Below are 16,675 nucleotides of genomic sequence, written 5' to 3' on the forward strand. Positions count from 1 at the left end.
TTGCGATAAGTTTTTTTTTTTCCAAATTATTACACTATGAATCCTGGATTTTATAAATGTAGGAATGCATGACCCTTCGAAATTTGACGGTGGATAGTTGAACATGATGCTACCATTGTGGAGGATATCTGCGAGCTGTCCAAGAATCTTCAGAGAACGCACATGCTACATTGTCACCGAGCAGCGAACTCTGGCACATTTTGTAGGGCCAAGTTATTTCCCTAGGCATCTCTCAGTTTGTCTATTTTGTTCCAAGGCCCTTTTGTAAAGACAGATCGGTTGGCGTGTTAATATTATTAATATTAGTAATTATACACATAATAATTTATTAAGATTTTTTTTTTAATTTTATTAAATGCTAAACCATAACAATTTGAGGAAAAAAAAATCTTTTTTTTCAAAAACAACTCGATTAAATGGCCGACAGAAAATTCACTTACAACCAACACCGTTCAATAAAAAACACAGTATCCTACACGATAAAACTGTCATTTCCTCACTCAGGAATCATCTGCTCATTATCCGCATCACCCTCTTCCTCAATTTTCGGCTTTGATGGAGCCTGACTAGCTCCTGGTGCCTGCTTCTTCTTAATACCACTAACTATGTCGTCAATTCTTAAAAGCATGCAAGCAGCTTCAATGACCGTCTTAAATGCTTGTGCCTTCACCGTGTAGGAATCCCATATCTGAGTGTGTATATACATACCATGAAAACGGATTTATAACTGGAAAGTATTTGATAATACGAATATCAAGGAAAGGTTATTCTCAAAATCACACCTTCCGCTCTTTCATATCAGCAACTTCACCAGTATTTCCATCTATGCCGATCCACGCATTCTCACCATTTGCATGCTAAAAGGATAAAAACAAATAAATAACACGACATATGAATAGCACAGATTTGATGATGCAGAATGAAGGAAATTTCACCTTTCCTTGTAAGGCAGTCATAGTCCTTATCACATTGACACCACAGTTCTGAGCCAAAGTTCTTGGAATAGCCTCAAAAGCAATCGCCGCTGCTTCATAAGGCCACTGTTCATAATGATGCATAAAACTAGATTTTCAATTTCTGCAAGTTAGATATCCTCAGGTGAAAGATGCACAGTTAGCTGCATAGCAGAATTCATCATGCGAACATAAGATTAAGAGAGATGCTAATCTTGATCAATTGTTGGATTGAACCAATGAGAATTAGTCGGGTTATTCTAAAACAATTTTTAAGAATATGAAACTCTTTTTTTTGGATAAGAAACGATAATATATAAATTAACGCTAATGATTATAAAAGGCGGACAAAAGATCCACGACCCGAATCATATTATCAACAAACAAGAATCCAATCCCTAATAAAATGAAGTTCATTTGACCATTTAGTAACTCACAATCAGATCTTGCTGGTCATTTGCAAATTGAAAAAACATTCTAGCTTACCAACATGTATGTATGCTTGTGAAAAACTTCTGTTAAAACAAAGTAGAAGAATGATAATGTTCCAATCCAGCATAGGCGGTATGTTACAGACCTGTTATTAGTGGGACTAGATCCAAACAGCCCAAGAGTCATAAATCTTATAAGAGTCCACAAAGATAGCAATAAAAAATGAGTGAAGAGGGGAGTAAATTTTTCATTCTGTTTATTTCCTCGCTCGAGTGTTAACTAACTTTTGCTTGGGTACGGAGATCATCTCCAGGATATCTTTCACTGTAAATCACCTTTATCATTATATACAAATTGTGGTTGTAACAATTGGTCCGACCTGTCTGATGTCGATTAGAGTGGAAGAAGAGATGGCAACCATAGAGCTAGACATGAGAATCAATGAATTGGAAGATAAGATGTTGAAGATAGCAGAGGATATGAATAAGATGGTGCTGAAATTACATGAGACTGTAATATCGATGACCAAAGCAGTGAAAAAATTTGCAGGTATTGAGGAGTAGGTGGAGCAGTCAATAGAAATATTGGGAACTTGTTCAAGTAAGGAGGAGGAGGAGAGAGTTCACTAACCTAGCCTTGGGGGAATCTGATGAACAGGCTGATAAGAAAGAGAGACATGTTATAATATATATATATATATATATATATATATGGGGAAGGGGGACGAAAACTTGCCGGTGAAAGTACAACTGCAAGATAATGTGGAACCAGACCAAACTTCAGGAGGAGTCAAACGCACTACTCTTATGCGGAGCGAAGTAGAAAAAAGCACCAAGGATCGAGATTATGGAATGAATTTACCTGTGGTTGATGAGGTAGATCCGATTGGAGAGGCATCACGACTTGTACCATACATCGAAAAAACCAATCAAACAATTAAGAGGTGAAGCCAAACACAATCTGGTACAGGAATCTATGGCATTGGAGATTTAAATTAAAATGGAGATGGATCAAATCAGCAACTCACGGTCAACAGCAGCCTGAAGTTCATTGAGATGCCATGGGTTTAAAAGAAATTTCTGGTCAAGGAAGGGAAGTGACTCATGATGGAGTTGATCAAAAGATACAGTGGTTGAAAATTCATGAAGGAAGGATTCCCGTCATCGATGCAGGGGAGAAGAAAGGTAGGGCTACGCATGATTGGGCTAACACTAGGGTGGTTTGGAGAAGAAAGAAAAGACATGGGCTATTTTATTTTTATGCCCAAGAAGAAAAATTGTGGGGTGGTGGGAGCCCATGGAAACAAGTCTTTAAAGTGGAGAAGAGTAAGGCTTGCAGGCCCAATATCAGGGATAGGGAGTTGGGTTCGGATGAGTATTTTCTTGACATGTTTGGTGACTGGTATGTGGGTTGGGCCTACATAGATATTATAGACCAACCAATAAGAGCACATCGTACTTGGCGTCGAGACATAGCAATTGGGCAGGAGAAGAAAATTGATCATTCAAAGGTGGAAGTTCGGTGAGTCATCGGTGGGCGTCCGTGGTGGTATGACATGCAGCGGCGCTTCGGAATCAGATGTACCTCCGATAGTGAGGAAAAGGGTTGAAAGAAAAGCAGATTGCACCTCCAAATTCCTAAGCTAAGGCTCAATTTGGTGGAAGTTTACAATATAGGTGTAGCTGGGGTTGTTGATCAATCTGCTACTGGAATGGGTAATACTGATGTCGGTTTTATGGTGGGTACAGGTAAGCTTTTGTTTATGGTATCAACTCTTTTGTGGGTTGCAATAGCTAGGGAGGTATTCGATTATTCGTTGGCACATGATGTGATTTGGTAAATAATTGATGGAAATTCAGTGGTTGGGGCAACATATAAAGTAATGAAAATTATTGGTTACACTATCGAGGAAATAAATATGAAAGGAAGGATGACTCGAGGCAATATGGTTGATGATGGGAGTATCCTCGGAGATCAAAACTATTATTGTTTATTGACCATGCCAGGGATAAGTGGATTACAAGGAAAAAAAGAGAAGGATGACAGCTCTTTCCAAGGGATTCCGAGAGAATTTGGGAAAGTTAATCCTTTGATAAAGAAGTCAATTAAAGGAAAGTCGTGGAGCAAAGATTCTTATGAAATGAACGGGTGGCAAATTGATGAAATTAGAAAGAGGGCAAAAAGGGCAATTAATGACGAAATTAAATTGCTAGGGCTGTGGGCAAAATCAAATAAGATAATTTTGCTGGAGTGGCATGGGTAACCATGCAAGATACAGAGAATGTGGAGTTGAGGGTTTTCTCTATCAGCTTTATAGTCCTAGAAGCACATTTGGGGATGAATAAGCTTCCTGATTTTTACTCGAAGTTGCAGGAATTTAACAATTTAGTCAATATCTCTATGATAATTAAATCAAGTGTTGAAGAGTGCTTTGCTGGGATTAAATCAAGATGAAGTAAAAGAGGGAGATATGGCGAGGGGAATTGGTTGCCGCAGGGAACAATGGCCAATAAAATATTTGGGAGTCCCTCTCGGTGGTAACCCATTAAAAAGAAGATTGGCATCATGAAAAAAGGCGTTCTTGTCTAAGGGCGGAAGACTAACATTGATTGCCGCGGTGTTGACTGCCTTGCCTATATATTTTTTGTCTCTTTTCAAGGTACCAAAAGGAATAGCGGGGGCGATGGAAAAAGTAATGAGAGATTTTTTGTGGGATGGGAATGAGGGCGAATCACATTGTCATATGGTTAGATGGGAAAAAGTTTGTAGACCGAAGGAGAAAGGGGGATTAGGCATTGGGAATATTTGTTTACGAAATATAGCTTTAATGGGAAAATGGTGGTGGAGGTTTAATGTTGAAAATGAGTCGTGGAAAAGAATAATAAGGAGCAAGTATGGGATACAAGAAAATGGATGGGATGCGGGGTTGGCTAAAAATGTGACTTTTAGATGTCCGTGGAAGTTCATTTCAAAATCATACCCGACTTATCACCGACTAATGAGATTAGTGGTTCGAGTGGGGACAAAAATCAGATTTTGGGAGGATATTTGGTTGGGAGATTCATCTTTCCGAGAGTTGATCCCATCTTTGTTTCGTGTCTCCTTGGTTCATAATTTGCCTATCTCTTATTTTGCTCACTTTGATTTTTCCACGAATGCTTTTTCTTGGGACCTTCATCACCGTCGATCACTCCGAGAGGAGGAGGTCACGCAGCTATCTTCACTATTAAGCATTCTAGAGGGGGTGAGATTAGTGGAAGGAGTTGATGATTTTCAGCAGTGGGAGGGGGATCCATCCGGGAGGTTCTCGGTCAAATCTTTTTTCCCATCTTTTTTCATGCATGATAATGGCGCTCATGATTTCAAATTTTTCAATATCATTTGGAAAGTGCCTATTCCTTCAAAGGTTCAGATATTCTCATGGACGGCAATCCTTGCTAAATTACCGACAGCTGAGATGATGCAAAAGAGATATCCTAAATGTTCTCTTTGTCCAAACTGGTGTGTGTTGTGTCGTCAGGAGGTGGAAACACAAGATCATTTGTTCATTCATTGCAAATTCACTCATGCATTGTGGGCCAAGGCTTTGGTGGAATTGACCACTGATTTGGGTTGTGCCGAGGACAACTAATGATTTGTTTAATACGGATCTTGGCCATTTGCTCGGTAAGAAAGGTAAGATTTTTTGGAGAATGGTAATCCACGGAGTTACATGGGAAATTTGGTTGCAGAGGAAAAGAAGAATTTTCCAAGAGTTAGAAAAAACAACGGAAGATATATGGGGAAAAGTCAAGTTCATGTTAGCCAATTGGATTGGAACGGATACAAACTTTTATGGAGTCTCTACATTTGACATTTTAAGGGATTGGTCCTATGTGTATTGTTAAAATTAGATGGTTTTATTTGGGTGCAGTGGATCGCTAGTCCACTTCTTGTAATGTTAAAAGATCTATATTAATAAAATTTATGTTTCTCATAAAAAAAAAAATCCTTTTGGTTTTTGTATTCTGGTCACGAGTTCTTCAATCTTGGTTTTGAGTTAATTGTCTTTGATGTTGGTTGGAAGGACACGAAATTCGTAGAAGATCAAGTTTCAAGACTCAGCCTTGAGGACAAGGCTGATTTTGAAGACGGTGGTATTGTTACGGACCTGTTGTTAGTGGACCTAGATCCAAACAGGCCCATAGTCATAAATCTTAGAAGAGTCTAGAAAGATAGCAATAAATAAATGTGTGAGTGAGAGTAAATTTTTCTTTATGTTCATTTCTTTGCTAGCTTGTGCTAGGGAATAGCTTGTGCCAGGGTACAGAGATTATCTTTGGGATACCTTTCACTGTAAATCACCTTTATCATTATATATTAAATCATGGTTGTAACACGATATCTGAAAAACAAGTAAACAAATGACATTTTATGTCATGAAGTTGATATATATTCTCCAAATGGCCATTACCTAAGTTGAGGATGAATGACAGAAATTAACAGATGCAACCTGAGAAGTCAAGAAACTGCTCACCTTTTCTATACCTTCAATTGAAGAACTCTTTTGTTTTAACATAGCCGACACAGTCAGCTCCGTAGCACCTCCACCGGGAACAAGTTTTGGATTTTTAATTATATTTCTAGCTACAGACATAGCATCCTGGTACAATCATAATTTAAAATCAGAAAACCAATCACACAATCCTAATGGGCATAAAATCTCGCAGATACCTGCAAATTTCTTTCCACTTCATTCAGAAGATCCTTGCTGGCACCCCTCAAAAGTATGGTGCATGCTTTTGGATTCACGCAGTCGACGATGAACGCAAAGAACTCATCCCCGATTTTCTTCACCTCAAACAGTCCAGCACCAGTACCAACATCAGATTCTTGCAACTCATCAGGTCTATTAACAATAACTGCCCCACATGCCTTGGCAATTCTGTTATTGTCAGTCTTTCTCAACCTTCGGATTGCACTGACACCAGCTTTGCCAAGATAATGACAAGCCAGATCGCTGAGCCCCTTTTCAGTTATCACTAAATCTGGTTTGAACTTTAGTATCTGCACACATAGGTTCTCAATATACTCCTCTTCCAGTTTAAGTAATACACTCCAATCTTCTTCCCTCAGCAATTCAGCGTTGGTTTGGTTCTCGCCTTTCTTGTACTCGAGAGGACAATCGAGGAGAATAATTCTAGGATTCAGTATTTTTCTTCTCATTTTTCCAGGAGCAACAACATCCTTGTTAATCATTACACCTTTTAAAACATTAGAGTCCTCCAACTGACTACCAGGAACCTTCTCTACTTTGATGTACTTTTTGATATCCACATCACGCAATCCTTCACCAAGATCAACACCAACAGTTGTTGTGGCATCGATGGCTAAGTCCTGAAAGGTTACCACAGAATAACCCAATTAAAATTCGGATAACCATGTAAGCAACAGACCATGCATTCAAAAGCTTTGTTGTCTAAAATCTTCTCAAAGTTGTAATTTCTATAATCACGTTCCACTAATAAATGCAATTCAAACAAATAATTTAAAATTGGTCTTATGTAAACACATAAGTTGAGTAAATTACTTGCGTGAGTTTAGATTTTACTTTCAATTTAACTCTTGCACTTAAGGTTGTTTACAAGTCCTTGTGACAAGCTTCTCTAGCAAATTAACTCAACCATTACTGAAAAGAAATGGCATATGCGAAATACTTGCAAGAGAGGATCATCATGCTAGAGTTTCAACTGCAACCCCATCCCTATGTGGGCCTTAAATGGGCAGTAGCAATACAAATATAGAATCATTTAATGTTAGAACCCTCATTTGTAAAATATAATAAAATTAAATTTAAAATGTACAAATGTAGGATAAGACATCCTTCCAACTAAAATTACAAAAAGACAAACAAACAAATCAACAATCCAATTTGGAAACCCAATCTTCACTTGAATAAATTAATGATTTTGACTTCGTATAGGTCGCCTTTCAATTAATAATGAACTGAATAAAATTTCTTTAAGATCTTTGTTCAGATATACTTAGTGATCTATATTTGATATTATCTCATGGTTTCCTATCCATTGGCATGCCTGAATCATTATAAAAATACATATATGAATAGTGGAATGAAAATAAAAGGAGTGATGGACCCATATGGGTGTTGAAGGACTATTAAATTACAAATCACAAAATACTCACAGCGATTAAATCTCCAAATCGACTGGTAAATTTTGTGCCAATACAACTCTTAACAAGCCCTAACATAGTTGAACCTGCCATGCGAAAAACATACAAGTATAAGAAAGCAAGAAGAATAGACAAGGAAAAGAGTTGCACTGCCTTATCGTTGGTTATATTGCTAAATGATTCATTAAAAACTTTCAATTGGTCATCTTGGACATTGCTTGGGTTAATTCTTCAGCTTGTCGGGTTCAAGTGTGGGTGTCACTGTTTGGTTAATTGACCCAGTTGACCAAAAATATAAGTGAAATTTGAAAAACAAAAAAAGTTGGTCAAGTACTATCAGATTACGAAATTTTTTTCTAAACCTTTGGGATTCCGATTAGATTTGGTTTAACCAAAACCAAATTAACAAGTCTACTATATACAGTTAAAATACATAATTATGCACGGTGTTATCACTTATACATTGAAATAAAAAAGAAACAACTTTGTTGCACGAAACAAAGAAAAAATAATCCTGTTATACTTTAATTGTATAATAAAACAAAAATAACTAATAATTAGCAATATAACAATATTTGAATTTAATAGAAAATTTTAAAATTATAAATCAGCAATTGGGTTTGCTATTTGATTTGTAAAAACCTTGACAGGAATTCAACCACTAGATCGAACTGTTGGAAGTGCATCGCACCGTCTTACACCTGAATATCAAGGTTATAGATGTTATCTCAAAGAACGAAAAGAACAGTCACTCTTCCATCAATTATGACAATGAGTATCAATACAGCTACCTCGATTAATTCTAAAGGTCAGAGTAGGAAGGTAAACCAAAATAGAATAAATAAAATAAAAAATGATTTTGAGCTTTAGACTCACTTGCATAAGTAGGTGAAATCAAGAAAAATAAATAACTAAGGGACTGTATCTAAAACATGAGTTCGTGGGCTCCTGGAACTCTTCTAACCTCATGCATCATTATTATCTTCCTATCTTCATAAGTTTATGTTGTGGTTCCTATCATTGAGCTTAATCTGACATTCTAGAAAAAGAAATATACATCACACTTTGATTTGGTCTCCACACCAACCAACCAGGGGAGGAAACTTTAGGGTATTTAAACCCTCTTATGTTCGATAGTGGAGCTTATATCCTAATTCACGTAGAAATTCTCTACATGAAATCAAAATAAGTGTAAAGTGGCCGTTGTCTACATAAGATCAAGTCCTGGTCACAAAGTGTTGCCTCACTAAGCATGCAAACAACTGAAATCTCTCTGGTAACGGACTTTACATACCACTAGAAAACAAACGATAGTCAAACATGAGGTACAGGATTGAAGGAAAAATAAATGCAATAAACTTACGATCCTTGACATCTACAGTCAATGCAATTTTGTCAAGCACAGAAACGGCATCCTCTAAGGCTTTATTATACGCTGCAGCACAATGGAAGGGACCTTGTTATCATCCATATAGGCATATACATAATCCTCAGAGCAGAGATATTGAATATTAAAGAGTAACTAATATTACCTCGACAGATGACAGTGGGATGATAGTTCTTATCAATGAACGCTTCTGCAACATGGAGCATCTCACCAGCTACAACAATATAAATTACAGAAAAATAAGGAAAGGAAAATAATCACATCAAAAACAAAATAAGAACAGTTATGAAAGCATTATAATATGTTAAAATTGAGTGAAGACTCTCATATTAATCAAAGAGAAGTCCATGATAATTTATCCATCGTGGCCCTAAACAAGAACTCTCTGAGCTATAAGCAACCATCATAAAGATATGCTCGTATGCATACAGCAGACAGTGACACAATATCACACAGTTCACCAGAATACAGATACAGCACACTAACATGTCAAAGCATTTTTGGCCGTGCACATACATACACCCCACAATAGGCACAAAAAATAGTATATACAGTATATCTACTGCAAATGCACAAGTATTCATACACAAGTATAATTCATCAGAAATTCAGAATGACAAATTAGCTCTCAAAACATATGAAAAATCAAGAGAAAATTAATTGGATTAAAAAATAACATCACCCATACCAAGGACGATGACAGATGTGGTTCCATCCCCTACCTCCTCATCCTGAGTTCGGCTTAGTTCAATCATTGACTGCAACCATTTAAAAAGGGCGGATCAGAGTGCAGTAAATTGATACAATTTCAGCAAGGTGCAAGTCCACATCTAGATGCATCAGTTTTACAGTTACATAACACCGACGGAAAAACAACCATTAAGTGAACTGCAATAGAAAATAGTGCAATTGCGACGCATAATTAATAGATGTCCTTTATGTTAGATCAAAAATAGGAGTTGAACAACTTAAAGTAAAGATTAACAAAGAAAGAATGCCTTTGCCGCTGGGTGTGCAACATCCAATTCACGAAGAATAGCATTCCCATCGTTTGTCACTACTATCCCTGTAATTATCAAAAGAATGTATTACCTAACAAAGAATGATATGATTAGAGAAGTTCGCCAGCAACCTCTCACACAAGAATTTTTTTTACAGAACCACCATTCATTAAAGCTAAACACTAAAGATAGTTCTTGTTAAATGAACAATAAAATCACCTCCTCCAGCATCAAGCAACATTTTCAACATTGATCTTGGACCCAAAGTGGTACGTATAATATCTGCAACAGCCTGTAAAGAGCAACCAAAACAGTAGTGGTTGACAAGCAATTGGACAAAAGACATTCGGGAAATCATAACAAGCAATTTTTTAAATTTATAATTATAACTAGACTTGGAACTAATTGGTTAAAGTTCCTAAATAAGTCTTAAGTCGCAGCATGCATTAGCATAAACTTTGCAATGTTGAGGTTCATGAAACAGTTTAAAATCATCATCAAACTCATTAGCCACAAAAATATAATTCACTTTAAACTAACATTGACTAGCATAAAACCATACTCTTTCAAACCATGCATGCCCTCACAAGAGCAAACTTCCACCCGCCTAACATGAAATTAAAGTTACAAAATTAAAATAGTAAATGAACCTAAACATAAACATCCAAACTCCTGAACTTCACACCAAATGACTCTAACGGAAAGAGTTACAAGGTACATGTTAATTTAGAATGTCATTACCAGAATGCGGGGCCACATTAAAATTGTCTGTTTTGAAAACAATTTTGCTACAGTAAGATATTAGAATACATATACTGGCAGCTCAGGTTAATTATAAATTCATTGAAAAATGTGGAACAAGGAGAGGAGGAAGCCAACTACCTTGGATGCTTGGATATTGGCATGGTGCACCTTGTTTCCAGATTCCCGCTTCAAAGTATCCTCTGTTCAACCAAACATCATATGCATCAGTCAAACCACAATAATCTATAAATAAAACAGAAAGATTTTAATTCACATCTCTCTTTCCAAATTATAAATTTTAAGTAAACATCTATCCAAGACTCTGAAGGCATTGGTGAAACTCAGCTTCGCAAATATAAAATGACAACTCATTTGGATCTTCAAACAGAGTTTTACAACACTCTCGAAACTTCCCCTGACCTCTCACACACAAAAATTCCAAGGCAGACATTGCAATCAAACTATTTATTAGAATTCAACAGATATTGAATGAAGACCAAACTGGGTTATAGCTGAATTAATTTGATAGTTCGTTAGACAGTTAAAGCATTCCTTAACTGCTTTCAATTTGTATAATTATCAAGATACAGGATAGCTCTCAGCATACAGAATTCAATCGCTTGAAGTACAAGAAAACAGACATTCTCTTTATCTACAGTATTTTTTAATACGGCATCGAGAGACTACCACGCAGATACAATTCCATCACCGCAACACATACTAGATTAGTTATTCATGATAATTATTTACAACACCTTACAGTTAAATATACTAACGGCAATGAAGATATACTAATATGAGTGCTCAAAACTTGCGCTAACAATGTTAAATGGAAAATGAACAGCAAAAATGTGAACGTGCATTCATACAGCTGAAAGAGAAACAGACTTACTGAGGACGAGGACCTGAGCGTTCATTGTGTCCTGGAATCGATCCCGGAAGAGCGGCGCGGCAGAGATTTGAAATAAGAGATCGACCACTCGAGAACTCGTTAGGGTTTACGAGATTTTACGGTGAAACAGAAGTTGGGCTCTGAAACCAGTTATTAATTTTACATACATATATACATATATATATATAAACATAAAAATTAAGATTTATTTGTACCTATTAACTTATAATTTATTTCATGGTATATCTTTTACTATTTATTAAGTTTAAGCATATTAGAATAACTGTTTTTGGTGTCTTTGGTCTGTTTTTTGGTTTCCCTATTTTGCCCTTATTTGATATCAAAATCTTTTACTATTTATTAAGTTTAAGCATATTAGAATAACTGTTTTTGGTGTCTTTGGTCTGTTTTTTGGTTTCTCTATTTTGCCCTTATTTGATATCAAAATTACATTTTTGTTTTTTTTTTAATTTCAAAAAACATTTTTGTTTTTATTTTTTTTATTACAATTATTCAAATAGCACTTTAGTACCTCGATAATTTGTCAAATTTCATTTTAGTCCATAAATAATTATAAAAAAAATTGTACACACACGCACCGCATGTGCAGAGTAGCTAGTACTAATTACGAGCGATTTCACACTAATACTTCATTGCCTTTTAACTTGACTAATAGCATGCGATACACTATGTGTTGTTTTATGTAATTAATTATTAAATTTAATAAGTATGAGCGTTTTGAATAATTAATTAAATTTTTTATATAATTATAAACAATTATTATATGAAAAAATATTAGATAATCGTTTACTGGTTATAAATTATAAAATCAAGTACATGGTTCGCCAATTATAGACAATGTTTAAATGTAAATTTTGATAAAATTTGTGCACAATGAACAAAGTATTCAAGGATATAATAGCGATGAAAAACCTACTGTTTTCCGAATTTCTTCTATCATTCGTTTATTTTCTTACAATAACAAAACTACAATGATCGCCTTGTGAAAACCCTGTAACCTTTATACTACCGACCACAAGGGTGAGAATAAGTAAATCATGCTGCAGGATGCCGCAATCAATCAAAGCGTGTAATAATTTAAATATTCAACATATAGAAAATATTCGGTGGTAATAAACAGTCAACAACCTCCCCTCAAGGATGCAGCATAAGTGAGAATTAACACTGTAACGTCGGAACACTTCAATAATGTTCATATCTCTCGTTACGTCACTGATATCCCATGAAAAACAACTAAGAATACGAAAATATAACTTATTGGACTGAAAAAAAATTGAACCAAAACTAAAATAAAATTTTGGATCAGTTAAAGAACAAAACCCAAAATTGACCGAACTTATAATATAATCATGCTCGTTTTTCATCTTAAAAATTTAGAGATTATGATTCCACGACTGTGCTTCACCGAATGGTTTTACGCACATCAAACACAATGCTGATATATTCTACAATTGGCGAAGCCCATCTACTTCTTAGTTTTATAATTTACAACGAGGCAACAGTTATCTCGTATTTTGCCATAATTGGTGTGGTCTCCTTGTACCAATAGGAATTAGTTCCTTCACTCGATGTGTAACATGAACCACTTCCAGAATTCGTTTGATGCTGGAGCACGTTATTCCTGACTGAGAATAGGTAATGAAATGGTTTAGGTGGCGGCATAATTTCCACTCCACCTTCCAACATTTTCACCACACCACTCATTGGAGGCCTCGCCTCTGGTGAATCTTGAACGCACCACAGAGCCACCATAGCCGTTTTCTCAGCTTTGGCCATGTCCTTCTCTTCAATTCCACTCTTTTCTAATAGTGCGTGCAGCTCACCTTTCTCATATTCCTCCCACACTTGCTTCGGGAACCAATCAAGGCTTTCCCCAGAATCCCCAACTCTGGTGTTTTTTCTCCTCCCAACTATCTCGAAAAGCAGAATTCCAAAGCTATAAACATCACATTTATAGGTTATAGGAAAATTTTTCAGCATAAACTCTGGGGCCAGGTACCCAGGAGTCCCCCTATATCCCGAGATAGTAACGTGGGTATCTTCTCTGTTACAAAGCTTTGCCAGTCCAAAATCTGCAACCTTGGGGGAAAAATTCGCGTCAAGAAGCACGTTCCCAGGCTTGATGTCATAATGAATGATCCTCTGCTTACATTCCTCATGCAAATAAGCAATTCCCTTTGCTGTTCCAACTGCAATTTCATGCATCTTCGCCCATTCCAGTTCTTGATCTTTGCTGAACAAATGTCTGTCCAGGGATCCATTCTCCATGAATTCATACACAAGGGCACTCATAAACTGATCGTAGCAGAAACCGTACAGCCTCACCAAGTGTATGTGATGAGTCCTCCCAATAGTTCCAACCTCAGCCATAAACTGCTGCTCGATGCTCTTGTTCGGGCCACCGGTGTTGAGGACTTTTACTGCAATCTTTACTCCATTAGGGAACACTCCTTTATACACTTTTCCAAACCCCCCACTCCCCAAAACTATGGAATAATTGCTTGTGAAACTACAGAGTTGCTGAGCCGTGAAACGAACCGGTTTCTCCTCGGCCAATTCTCGGAAAAAATTCTCCATTGTTGGTGCATCAACCTCCCAAACTTGGATCACGTGATTTATAGGCAGAGGGGTGACAGCTGCCCGTAGTTCTGATACTATTGCCCCCTTCATTTTCTTGGCGCAAAACAAGGAGACTACCGCGATTCCTGCCAGAACGATCAAGCCCACAACAACACCTACGGCTCTCACAGCATCATTGTTATCTGATGGTGGAGATGTATTGTCGTAATATGAAGACATGGCGTAGAAATACAGTACTTGAGCCTACGAGATAAGAAGAAGAGAAAATATCATATGAATATGAAATTTTCACTTCATTTTTTTTGATATTGTAGAGGCGAAAGTACATCGTTCAACTCACCTGGTTTAAATTCTTGGCCTTGATTGATGCTCAACTCTGAGATTTTAAGATTCTGTTATTCTTACTTCACTGTGATTGTAGTCATTTTGTGTGGTTGTGTAAATGTCATCTATAAATACTGAGGGTATTTGAGTCGATGAAGTAAATGAACGCATTAGTACTAATAGTCATGAGTTCGATTTTCTATCAATATCTTCTTGGTTTTGGTTCCGTATCATAAATAAAAACGCGTTGAGGGAAATTCCTAATGAAGTTCCCAAATAATTAATGAGATTAGGCTTTTCCCATTGACAATCACATTACATAAGCCAAGATACATGTGAGACAATCATGGAGGACTTTGAATTTTGAGTCGTTGCATTTAATATTTTCGACATACGCGTTGCATATATTTCATTACATTATTTAGAATATATTTCTTTATAATATTAAAAATTTAATAATTAGTCATACATTAAAAATATGTGCATTAGACGACATTTGAAATATAATTTAAATAAATTATAGATGATAATGTTAAAATTAGAGGAATCTATAATTTTAAAATAAATTATACGGTATTTAATAGTCTGTTTACAAGGTTTTCGGCTTCTTCTTCTTTTTTTTTTGGTTTCATTGGTTTTGTAAAATAAATTACCCTTTTTAGCATGATGTTGCAATTTGTCTTGTTCTATGGATTTGTCGAGCTTTTTTGTAGATATGACAATATATGAATTAATTTACCAAGACACGTTATCCTATTAGCCAGAAGTATGTTGAACAATTATATTTATTTATCAAAATCTCAAATTTGATACGAAAATCTCGAATTTGAGACTCAATACCCAATTATATCAATCTCCTCCCATTTTTTTTATAAAAAAAAACTTTGATGTTGTTTGATTAAATCGATCAAATGGGGATCATCCCCTTTCCAACGACCTTCCTCTTTCCCGATCGTTTTCAACTTGTTCAAGTCATTGGTTGCGTATTCCACAAGACTATATAATATAATCATAAAATATAAATGTCGTTTATCTATGCACATGAAAAATGAATGAGAAAATTAGTTCGAAAAAAATGGAATGAGAAAATAATAAATGAAATAAAGTGGGTCGATTCCAATTGTTTTTAAATCAATGCTACAAAAAGTTAGAAATTTCTAAATGTTAAAATGTCAATTTTGCAATACCATACCAGCTACCACAAGCAATATTTTTATGTACCTTTTTTTGTTTTGTTTGATAAAGCCTAAACTTCATGAATCGCAGTTTGCAATAAGTGGCAAATGCCAAATTTTATTATTAAACATATTATAACATTCTATTGGTGACATGACATACATTTCGTTCGTCCAATATATTTATAGTTGATTACATCTAATTACTTTGTATTATTTAGATGGATACAAAATCCAATTTTCCAACAATAATAATTGGAAAAGCATAGGAGGCAAGTTGGTCAAACTTGCCTTCATCTTTCCTCATCATTTACCTCCATTAATAGTATATATTAGTATAATTTAATAAATTAACAATACATTTTAATTCGCATAATAACGTGAATCTATAGCCATAACGAAAAGAAGAAATGAAATTCTACTAGGCTAATCATTTCGTCAAAAATGTTAAATGTTTTGAATGTGAATTTTTTATTATTATTTAAGGAATATGTGATAAAAATTAATGTTTTGAATCTCATAATTCCTAATTTTAATCATTATGTTTTTAATTTATTTATAAGGTTTTTACGTTTACGCTACAATCAAGTGGTTTGCCTGCGACAGTCGATTCTTATTTTGTTTGGATCTAATTGGTACTGTCTCGAGAAGGAAAAGTTCTAAAAAAAGATCTCTTCAAGGTCGTTCTACACTTCTATTTCAGGCTCTGATAATTTTAAATAGGTAAAATTTAGTCGTTTTTTTAAATCATATTTATCGTTCGAGTGCTGGCGAGAGTAACGTCCAACAAAATTATAATATAATTTCATATTTGAAGTATATGAACATTTAGATGTGTCCATACCCAACCCAATGCAGTACCAAATCCAAGGAACGAAGAGGAGGTGTGTTGACTGAATGATTTTACGCATATCCAACACAAAGAGGTAATTGTCATTGTGTATTTACTATAACTTCGTTTTAGGAGGAAAGGGCAAAACTTGCATGCGGATATT

The 16,675-nt window shown here is 35.6% G+C and overlaps 2 protein-coding genes across 2 annotated transcripts; both read right to left on the minus strand.

Moving 5' to 3' along the window:
• Positions 1–372: 372 nt before the first annotated feature.
• Positions 373–11,738, minus strand: LOC140821405 (T-complex protein 1 subunit gamma-like). The gene is made up of 13 exons (XM_073181884.1): positions 11,581–11,738; positions 10,827–10,888; positions 10,164–10,236; positions 9,942–10,009; positions 9,632–9,701; positions 9,089–9,157; positions 8,920–8,991; positions 7,569–7,642; positions 6,099–6,761; positions 5,902–6,027; positions 936–1,040; positions 783–857; positions 373–688 (listed from the first exon to the last, which is right to left on the minus strand). Exons 1-13 carry the CDS (start codon positions 11,603–11,605, stop codon positions 497–499), a joined length of 1,674 nt encoding a protein of 557 aa, XP_073037985.1. The 5' UTR covers positions 11,606–11,738; the 3' UTR covers positions 373–496.
• Positions 11,739–13,064: 1,326 nt separating this feature from the next.
• On the minus strand, positions 13,065–14,663 carry LOC140821403 (rust resistance kinase Lr10-like). The gene is made up of 2 exons (XM_073181881.1): positions 14,522–14,663; positions 13,065–14,424 (listed from the first exon to the last, which is right to left on the minus strand). Exon 2 carries the CDS (start codon positions 14,398–14,400, stop codon positions 13,087–13,089), a length of 1,314 nt encoding a protein of 437 aa, XP_073037982.1. The 5' UTR covers positions 14,401–14,424; positions 14,522–14,663; the 3' UTR covers positions 13,065–13,086.
• Positions 14,664–16,675: the final 2,012 nt, after the last annotated feature.

Source organism: Primulina eburnea, unplaced genomic scaffold (genome assembly GCF_022965805.1).
Source record: "Primulina eburnea isolate SZY01 unplaced genomic scaffold, ASM2296580v1 ctg55_ERROPOS1863358, whole genome shotgun sequence".
In the NCBI taxonomy this organism is placed as follows: Eukaryota; Viridiplantae; Streptophyta; class Magnoliopsida; order Lamiales; family Gesneriaceae; genus Primulina; species Primulina eburnea.

Excerpts from the sequence above, each read along its gene's own strand:
- LOC140821405 (XM_073181884.1), bottom strand. The coding sequence starts at position 11,605 with ATGAACGCTCAGGTCCTCGTCCTCA. Across the intron at positions 10,889-11,580 it reads CGCTCAGGTCCTCGTCCTCA|AGGATACTTTGAAGCGGGAA; the intron begins GTAAGTCTGTTT and ends TTGGTTGAACAG. Across the intron at positions 1,041-5,901 it reads CAATTGAAGGTATAGAAAAG|TGGCCTTATGAAGCAGCGGC; the intron begins GTGAGCAGTTTC and ends CATTATGAACAG.
- LOC140821403 (XM_073181881.1), bottom strand. The coding sequence starts at position 14,400 with ATGTCTTCATATTACGACAATACATCTCCACCATCAGATAACAATGAT.